The sequence below is a fragment of the Oncorhynchus mykiss genome, chromosome 7 (assembly GCF_057628025.1).
Source record: "Oncorhynchus mykiss isolate SJ-2025 chromosome 7, ASM5762802v1, whole genome shotgun sequence".
In the NCBI taxonomy this organism is placed as follows: Eukaryota; Metazoa; Chordata; class Actinopteri; order Salmoniformes; family Salmonidae; genus Oncorhynchus; species Oncorhynchus mykiss.
Window position 1 is genome coordinate 75771248 of NC_143028.1, and position 10298 is coordinate 75781545.

General features: G+C 40.1%; 2 protein-coding genes across 3 annotated transcripts; one reads left to right on the forward strand and one right to left on the reverse strand.

Moving 5' to 3' along the window:
- Window positions 1–961: 961 nt before the first annotated feature.
- On the reverse strand, window positions 962–3075 carry tma7 (translation machinery associated 7 homolog). Its single transcript, XM_021610731.3, has 4 exons — window positions 2847–3075; window positions 2332–2387; window positions 2098–2185; window positions 962–1646 (listed from the first exon to the last, which is right to left on the reverse strand). The coding sequence occupies exons 1-4, from the start codon at window positions 2860–2862 to the stop codon at window positions 1612–1614; spliced, it is 195 nt and encodes a 64-aa protein (XP_021466406.1). The 5' UTR covers window positions 2863–3075; the 3' UTR covers window positions 962–1611.
- A 3716-nt stretch (window positions 3076–6791) lies between these two features.
- ccdc51 (coiled-coil domain containing 51) lies at window positions 6792–10210 on the forward strand. Of its 2 annotated transcripts, none has more exons than XM_021610725.3 (4): window positions 6792–7012; window positions 7977–8378; window positions 8741–8905; window positions 9138–10210. In XM_021610725.3, the coding sequence occupies exons 2-4, from the start codon at window positions 8037–8039 to the stop codon at window positions 9942–9944; spliced, it is 1314 nt and encodes a 437-aa protein (XP_021466400.3). In that variant the 5' UTR covers window positions 6792–7012; window positions 7977–8036; the 3' UTR covers window positions 9945–10210. The 2 variants fall into 2 exon arrangements, with proteins under 2 accessions (XP_021466400.3, XP_036840101.2); XM_036984206.2 differs by lacking the exon at window positions 6792–7012 and adding an exon at window positions 7181–7358.
- The last annotated feature ends 88 nt before the right edge of the window (window positions 10211–10298 follow it).

Genomic DNA, 10298 nt, shown 5'->3' on the forward strand with positions numbered 1-10298 from the left:
TCATTGGTCCCAGAATTCGGTACAGTGGGTTCAAAGACTATGTGGTAGTTCAAAGACTAGGTGGTAGTTCAAAGACTAGGTGGTAGTGGGGGGAAAAGGATGTAGTTTGTAAAACTTGTGGATCCAAAATGACTGATGCATTGCAATTGCAATGACATTTATATAAAACACTTAATCATTGACTTGAGGACAAAACCCCAAATTAGGGACATGTGATGTGACTTGACCTGAGCTGTGGAACATTGGACTACTCTTGAGACTTGCCCATTATTCATTGAAACTTGACTTGAGATGTATAGGTTAAGACTTGAGATCTCTTAGGACTTGCAAAATTGTAATTTGGTCCCATCTCTGGTGAATGACAGACTGACAGAAACACAGGTGGAGATTGCTGCAAATAATAAAAGCCCATTAATAAACAGCTGTAATATATACTTCTCATCTCTTCCTGTGTTTCTCAGTGCTTGGTACTGAGTGCACTTGTCACCAAAGACTATATATGAGCCTTTGACAAGAAAAATACAACACCAGACACATGGTGATTTCAAGGTAACTATGTATGCACCGGAGCTCAATTTTAGGTCTCATAAATGGTCTGAATACTTATGTAAATAAGGTATGTTTATTTGTAACACATTTGCAAAAAAAAAGTCTAACAATCAGTTTTTGCTTCATCATTATGGGTTAGAGGCAAAACGTGATCAATTTTAGGGTAAGGTTAACGTAACAAAATGTGGGAAACAAATCAAGGGCTCTGAATACTTTCCAAATGCACTAGATGAAATGAAAATGTTAGTAGCCTACATTGTGACAACCCGTCTATAGAAATACAGTACATGTCAAAGTTGAGCCGTCTGGCTCATGTCTCAACATCGAACTACTCTGCTGTATTAGGCCCTGAAGGTGAGCGACCATTACCCTGTGGAGGTAGAGCTGAAAAGGAAAACACCAGCAGAACAGATTAAGCAGCATCATTGAACTTTATTCTGAATCTCCCAAACTTTCCTCTTAAAGAAAATTGTCAAAACAGGGTATTAAACACAGAACAAAACAGCAACATCTTTACAAATATCACTCCACACATACACAAAAAAAACTATGCAGAAAAATGCAGATAAGTATCACTCATTTTCAGGCTCTGCGACTGGGAAATAGAACCCTGTACATGGACAGGAGGACAGAGGAAGTGAGTGAAGAGGTGATGGAGAAGAAGCCTTATCCAACCAGAGAAGCTAAATTTAGAGATACTGGTGCTGAAGATGCAGATGGTCAACCTTGGGAAAAGTTACATTGAACTTACCACAATACTTGTCATATTAGTACTGTATGCGTGTTTAGTGTAGCTAATGATCTAATTAATACTGATGTGTTTCTTGACAATATATAGATAGATTGAGTGAAAATACTGCAGTAGTCACAATAGTTCATTTCAGAACTTTCTTGACAAGAACACATTGGAAATGATTCAAAAGGGTCATTACATGTTTTTCCTCTTTCCACAATGGACCCAAATGAAACAAATAGAGTGGGTGGGTGGGGGGGTTAACAGGAGTTGATTGACAGGGGGCTGCGATTCAGCAACAAATGAGTACATGGTCTTCAACTGTATAATCACTTCTTTCCAGATTTCTTGATTCCTCCACCAGCTGAAACAAAAAGGAAAATCAAGAGAATGAGAAAACCATGAAAAATATGTTTACCTTTTTCTAGAAAACTTAAGTAGACAGAGGGACTACTAAAACAGCTGTGGCAAGCAGAGTACATTGAATGACAGGTCAAGAAAACCCAGAAAGCTAAACACTGCCACCTAGTGACATCAGAATCACTAGAGCTATTCTCCTCAGCTCAGCGTTGACTTGCAATGCTTTTTCTTTGGGCTAATGGGCGTTATCCACTGCAGTAAAAAACACTTACAAACACAAGGCAAGGGACAATAATACTCTGCATATGTGGAATCAGTGTATGGGGTTGTTGGGTAGATTTGGGGCGAATTGAAAGTCCACCTTTTGATTACTTTTGGCTGTTCAGTGAATCAGAAAAATTTAAGAATCCAGATTAGATTCGGATCGTCAACAAAAACAAATAAATGATTGTTACTTAATGGTCCCTTTCCTGCTGCTTTCGTCTTCAACGCATCCAAGGCTTTCTGGTCTTCTTTCTGCTTCTGTTTGAAGGCCATTTCATCCTGGATATGGATTACAATGGAAATACACTAGGCTGCTATTTAATTCCAAACATTTAGAAAAAAAAACACTGAGTGTTCCCTCATTAGAATAGTTTATTACATGATATAGACTACATATAACATCGTGCAAACAATGACAAACTCACATCATCCATCTCCTTAGTCGCTTTCTTGGCAGCTTTTAAGGGCTTCTTTTTACCACCTGTGAGACAAGAACATATCCCATTCAATCAATATGAATCAATGTATCGTGAATGAAATGAATGAATACCGCATAAGCGCGTCACACACAGAAGCCTTCAGAAGGTAGGAAGCTTGCTAGCTAAACTGATCATGACATGCGGGATAGTTCCACACTTTACACAGCTAACCATCTAGAATAACTTTGATATATGTATTACCTAGGAGCAGTTAGTAAGATGTTTTGAGCAAACAGCAATGTATGGGCATATATGGTACATACAAATGCCATCACAGTTTAAAAAGATTCAGCTTTCTAGCCTAAATTAGTAGTAAGGCTCGCCAGCTATTCCAGCTAGCTAGATACATACATTACGTTGCATGGGTTGCTAACCAACTTTCTATCTAGTAGCGTCAGTATTACTTTTCACCTTAAAATAAATATCGAGGTGCATGTCAAATATGTAAATGTGAATCTCACCTTCTCTTCCGGACATATTTGCGAGTGTTTCAATAAAATCTAAATAAAACAACTGAGCTAGCGTGTCCGCAGTTGCTTTCTAACAGAGAGGAAGAGGCTAAGCGAGAAATTCCACTCTGCCCAAAGTCTGTCCACGAAAATAAGCTTCTTCTTCTTCTTCTGGTTTATTGGCGAACTACACGCAAAAGGTGTATTGTCGCCATCAACTGGACGGGGGTGAAAAACTTCACTAAAGAAAAGTAATTCCGGTATCGGGAAAATATAATGATCAAAAATCCACACAAACAACGAAAAAACAATTAACAGAACCAGTCAAAGGTTTGGACACACCTACTCATTCCAGGGTTGTTCTTTGTTTTTACTATTTTCTACATTTTATAATAATAGTGAAGACATAAAAACTATGAAATAACACATATGGAATCATGTAGTAACCAAAAAAGTGTTAAACAAATCTAAATATACTTTATATTTGAGATTCTTAAAAGTAGCCACCCTTTGCCTTGATGACAGCTTTTCACACTCTTGGCATTCTCCAGCCTTTTGAAGTGCATTTCAATTAACAGGTGTGCCTTGTTAAAAGTAAATTCATGGAATTCATTTCCTTCTTAATACATCGTTGTGACAAGATAAGGGTGGTAAAATACAAAGTCCATGTTATGGCAAGAACAGCACAAGTAAGCAAAGAGAAACGACAGTCCATCATTACTTTAAGACATGAAGGTCAGTCAATCCGGAAAATTAAGAACTTTGAAAGTTGGTTCAAGTGCAGTCGCAAAAACCATCAAGCACTATGATGAAACTGGTTCTCATGAGGACCGCCACAGGAAAGGAAGACCCACAGCTACCTCTGCTGCAGACGATAAATTCATTAGAGTTAACTGTCTCTCATGAGGACCGCCACAGGAAAGGAAGACCCACAGCTACCTCTGCTGCAGACGATAAATTCATTAGAGTTAACTGCACCTCAGATTGCAGTCCAAATAAATAAAGTAACAGACACATCTCCAACATCAACTGTTCAGAGGAGACTGTGTGAATCAGGCCTTCATGGTCGAATTGATGGAAAGGAACTACTACTAAAGTACACCAATAAGAAGAAGAGACTTGCTTGGGCCAAGAAACACGAGCAATGGACATGAGACCGGTGGAAATCTGTCCTTTGGTCTGCCGAGTCCATATTTGAGATTTTTGGGTTCAAGATGCAGAATAGGTGAACAGATAATCTCTGCATGTGTGGAGGAGGTGTGATGGTGTGGGGGTTCTTTGCTGGTGACACTGTCTGTGATTTATTTAGAATTCAAGGCACACTTAACCAGCATGGCTACCACAGCATTCTGCAGCGACCATACCATCTGGTTTACACTTAGTGGGACTATCATTTGTTGTTCAACAGGACAATGACCCAACACACCTCCAGGTTGTGTAATGGCTATTTGACCAAGAAGGAGAGTGATGGAGTGTTGCTTCAGATGACTTGGCCTTCACAATCACCTGACTTCAACCCAATTGAGATGGTTTGGGATGAGTTGGACCTCAGAGTGAAGGAAAAGCTGCCAACAAGTGCTCAGCATATGTGGGAACTTCTTCAAGACTGTTGGAAAAGCATTCCAGGTGAAGCTGGTTGAGAGAATGCTAAGAGTTTGTGAAACTGTCATCAAGGCAAAGGGTGGCTACTTTGAAGAATCTCAAATATAAAATATATTTTGATTTGTTCAACACTTTTTTGGTTACTACAAGATCCCATATGTGTTATTTCATAGTTTTGATGTCTTCGCTATTATTCTACAATGTTGAAAATAGTAAAAAATGAAGAAAAACCATTGAATGAGTAGGTATTCTAAAATTTTTGACTGGTACTGTACATATACATATCTACTGAACAAAAATATAAACGCAAGATTGAACAATTTCAAAGCTTTTACTGAGTTACAGTTCATAGAAGGGAATCTTTCAATTTAAATTAATTCATTAGGCCCTAATCTATGGATTTCACCTGACTGTCACCTACTTCTCCGGTCACCAAAATAAGCCCATGAAGTGAGGAATGTTTGTATGGAGGTCATTGTGTCAAATTTGTTTAAAAAAATAAATGTAATTGCTAATTTGCCACCTGAGGCTTATTTGATTTTATAGAAGTTTCATGATAGTTAGTTAGGTTGTTATAATTGCACTGATATAAGTGGAGTCACATGGCATTTCAGCATTTTTGAAAAATTAATAACATTGTAAATTCGCTCTGGCTATCTACTCCGATTTCAGAGCACTCTCATCTGAGTGTGCCAGAGCGCAGAACAACTGACGAATTTACAAACGCTCAACAACCATTGAATATGGCCGGTGTCAGTTAACATCAGCAAAAAATGTAATTAAATTGTTTCCAGCAGCACAGTTACAGTCACCAACGCTCTGGATAACATGAACACTGCCTAACCAGCTCTACCAGGGCAAGTAAAATGGTCAGTGAGGTTCTCTCATTTGAGTCTGGAAGTAGCTAACAAGTTAGCCAGTTAGCTTTGGTGCTTGACTGCCATTGTGAAGTCAGAATGATTATATCAACCCTACTCCTTGGCCAGAGCACCCAGTGTGCACTCTGAACACTCCGAGAGCAAAGCGCTCTGAATTTACAAACTGACAATGCTCTGAATTTATGAACCCCAGAGCACATTCTGGCACTCCAGATTGAATTTACAAACACACTCTTTATATCAGAGTTATGACTGTTACTATGGAGATAAATAGAATAACATTTTTTATTTAACTAGGCAAGTCAGGTAAGAACAAATTCGTATTTACAATGACGGTCCACCCCGGCCAATTGTGTGCCCCCATGGAACTCTCAATCACAGCCAGATGTGATACAGCCTGGATTCAAACCAGGGACTCTAGTGACATCTCTTGCACTGAGATGCAGTGTCTTAGACCGCTGCACCACTCATCATGGATATAACCTGTTATAGTGTGGACATTGCCAATGAGGGCATCCACCATTTTAAAGGAGTTAATTGGTTGTTGATTCCTGAGTTGGGAGCAATCTGCCAATGAAGAAAAATAAGATGGACTGCTTTAAAATTGAGATAGCCTCAATGACGCTGCCCATGCTGTCATAGACACTATAATGGCACAGATACAAAGATGAGTCCTAGCTATATCTATCTCTTTGGCCTGTTGTTCGCATGTTTATTTACTCTCTCATTGACTAGAATGGTCCCACCTGATCTGGTCTCTTCCTGCATGCTTTACATCAGAGAGGAAGAGGCCCAACTCGGTGGAAAATCTGTCTCCCTCCAGCAGGTGGCTATTTTCGTTTGTTTCGCTCACCAAGCATGGGGTTTTCAAACGGAGGTCAATGAGAGAGTGACGAATTTGGACAACCAAAAAAATGAATGGCTTATTTGCTATGTGAGGTTTATTTGATCGAATAGAAGTTTCATAATGCTTAAGTTGCTATGACTGTACTGATATAAGTAGGACGGACACGTAACATTCCGGAAACTTTGAGAAAAAACACTTTATATTGGAGTTGTCTCGAGATTGCAATGCATACTCATAAAATAGGTCTCCCGAGTGGCGCAGCAGTCTAAAGCACTGCATCTCAGTGCAAGAGGCGTCACTACAGACACCCGGGTTCGATTCCAAGCTGTATTACAATCGGCTGTGATTGGGCGGCGCATAATTAGCCCAGCGTCGTCCGGGTTTGGCTGGTGTAGGCTGTCATTGTAAATTAGAATTTGTTCTTGCCTGCCTAGTTAAATAAATATATAGCGTCTCTCTTCATTTGTTCATTGTTGACGTCAACAACCCTCTTCAAATATTAAAAAAATATGATAAAAATGAGATCCACTAATCGAAAGAAAGAATAGGCGGAAGCTAGACAGACGTTTTGTGGACAACGAATACCAATGTTAGGGCAGAGACGTGTCAGTATCCATAATCTTTGCTTACATATTTGAGAACGCGTATTTTCTTTGTCAGAGCGGTCACTTGACTATCTTGGCAATATATTAGACAATCTTTGTTTCTAATCCGCGCTGTTAGGACCTTACTTCCACTCTAAACCGGATGCAGAATGTTTGTGATGTGCCTGATCATAAACATTTTATTATAAAATTACTCTCTACGTTTTGTAGCCAGCTGATAATTTGCTTAATACTTGAAGACAACCGGTACGTGATTATTCTTATTATGTACAAACAAACCAGAGAGCAATAGCCAGGATTAAAACATGATGTGTATTTAGCCTTGTGTTGCATAAAGCAAGTTTGAAAACTCAGCTGCTAGCTAGGTAGCTACGCTGGCTAGGCCGCTATCTATGGTAATTCATTGGGCGTCTAAACCACTGCATCATGGATGACATCCAAAATGGCCATAGATTTTCAATGAATCCATTAACACCAGCATTGTAGAGGTCAACAGAGCTTCTGCAGTGCTGCAGAAATGTAGATATTATCCTCTAGAAAGCCCAGCATATTTGAAGCAGAGGTGATACAGGAAATGCCAGGGGGATACAAAGTACAGTAACTAAGATAGTGGCGTTTTGGAAGATCTAACTCTAGCGAACTAGACTGTAACGTTATTAACTAGAGTTATTCAATAATTTTTGACAGCTACGTCGAAACATTGATAAATATTCATTGATACATCAAACATCAACAGGCTTTGACTAAATCAAATCAAATCAAATCAAATTTTATTTGTCACATACACATGGTTAGCAGATGTTAATGCGAGTGTAGCGAAATGCTTGTGCTTCTAGTTCCGACAATGCAGTAATAACAAGTAATCTAACTAACAATTCCAAAACTACTGTCTTGTACACAGTGTACACAGTGTAAGGGGATAAAGAATATGTACATAAGGATATATGAATGAGTGATGGTACAGAGCAGCATAGGCAAGATACAGTAGATGGTATCGGGTACAGTATGTACAAATGAGATGAGTATGTAAACAAAGTGGCATAGTATAGTATAAAGTGGCTAGTGATACATGTATTACATAAGGATACCGTCGATGATATAGAGTACAGTATATACGTATGCATATGAGATGAATAATGTAGGGTAAGTAACATTTATATATACTGTACTGTCTTGTTTATTATATTTATTTTTTATTTTTTGTACACAGGTGGCAGCTCCAATGTCTTGTGCTTTAGCATCATAGTGAATATAACCGACTGGCTTCTCAATGAGGTACAGAGGTAAACAGCTCCTACCATGGTGCCATGGAACATCATGTCTCTACCGTTTCCACATCACTGGCACGGTTAGAGGGACAGTGTCTTTCAGCAGGGCCTACAGCACACAACAACAACCGCCGCCATCTTCAAAAGATGACGGAGCAGACAAACCTGTTGTTCCTATTCAAGAGCGTGCTGTGGCTACAATACAGAATCTGACCGACTTGGGGAAGCAGTGGGGACAGAAGTCAGTGAGCACGGCCTCAAACACAGTTAACTACTGGTGGGAGAGGTACGAGGAGTTTGTCGGCCTGAATGAAGTCCGAGATGCTCAGTCTCAAGTCACAGAGGTAAGTCCGTATGGAAGGCAAGTCAGGAAACTGAGGGTTGTGGTATTTTTCTCTAACAGTATCTCCCTATTTCATCACTTGAGGCTTAGTTTTTCCTGACCACATGACCTTACAAGAGGGAAAACTCTGGGTCCTGTGTATAGGTGTTGTCTGGAGACCTATAACTAGTGCCCAGAGTTCTTCCTGCTCAGGTCAAGTAGTCAGGGAAACTCCCGTTTCTATTTCTCACACAGTTTCCTAAACGTGTAATCTGAACAGCTCAAGACCCATAGCCTATAACTAAGGTCTATAACTAAGGCCTCTGAGGTTTTTCCGGTCAGATCATATACTTTCCCTACATTTCTAATCATCTGTATATTTAGGCAGAGAGGGCCTTCATGGTGGCCAGAGGCATGGTGCGCGAAGCCCATTGCAGTCTGGAGGCCCTACAGGTCAAGCTGAAGGAGGTGAGGGACCGACTGGATCGGGTCTCACGAGAGGAGGCCCACTACCTTGAGCTGGCCACACTGGAGCACAAGCTGCTGCAGGTAATACTGTCAAGAGACATAATCAGATGTACAATCCATTGTTGAATATGACTGTATATTTTTGCTGTCACATTGCCCAATCCCATGAAAATACACACACACACACAGACGCACACACACAGTGTCAGCTGCAAAGCAGTTTGTTGTGCTTGAGTTGAGGAGACTCACATTGGCGACTTTAGTTGTTGTATACATTTCTAATAAATAAAATAAGACATTCTCACTTTTGTAGGAGGAGCGTCGCCTGCGGACAGCCTACGAGAATGCAGAGGGTGCAGAACGAGAGAAGTTTGCCTTATTCTCAGCTGGTGTGCGTGAGAGCCACGAAAAAGAGCGGACTCGGGCGGAGCGCACAAAGAACTGGTCTGTGATAGGCTCAGTGCTCGGAGCTTTGATAGGGGTCATGGGGTCAACCTATATCAACAGAGTACGCCTACAGGAGCTGAAGACCTTACTACTGGAGGCTCAGAAAGGACCTGTTAGTCTACAGGAGGCTATAAAAGTTCAGGCCGGTATGCATAAGTCTCAACAACAGGAGCTGAGAGGCCTTATAGACACTCTGAGGGTTACTCTTCAGCATAGAGCAGCTCAGGTGATAGCTGAGAAGGATGTGAAGAAGCCAGTGGCTGTTCAGGTTCCGGAACCCATTGTGGTTCCACCCCAGCCTTCTCCGAGTGCCTCCGAGGCAGTTCTGAAAGAGATATTGTTCTATAGTCAGAAAGCACAGAGTCTTATAGAAGGCATCCAGCCACAGCTAGGTCAGCTTGAACAGAGTGTTGGGAAGGTGGAATCAGAACTTCTGGCTGTTCAAAACTTGATTGAGACTTATCATAGGGAAGAAAAGCCGTCAGTAGTTATAAGTCAGCAAGATTCCCAGATGTTTGTTTGCGACACTAAGAGCGTCATGCAAGGTCTTGACCAGACGGAGAAAAGACTTGAGGCCTCAATAAGCCAGACTACCATGTACAACACTGTTCTGGCTTACGGTGCGCTTGCTGTCACTGTTCCTGCGCTGTATATCCTCTTTAGAGGTGTTTGACTAATGTTATGTACTGTAAGAGTGATATTAATCTTACAGGGTCCATCTTGATTTACAATGAAATAATTACATATTAATATTGTGATTGCTGTTTATGTTTTTACTACAGGCAAAATGAACCATGCACTGATGTTAAATCAATACTGTATATATTGAGTGTGAAGCTAAAATAATTTGGTTGCATTATCTAGATAAAAAGCAAATGTAATACATTATGAAATATTTGAATTAGAGTACTGTCTATTAAAATGTATTACATTGTCAAATATTTTGTCATCTTTTTAATGTAAATGGTTCTAAACATTAGTGCAGAAATAATGTATAATTCCTGTAAAAAAATGAGCGTAATTTGTC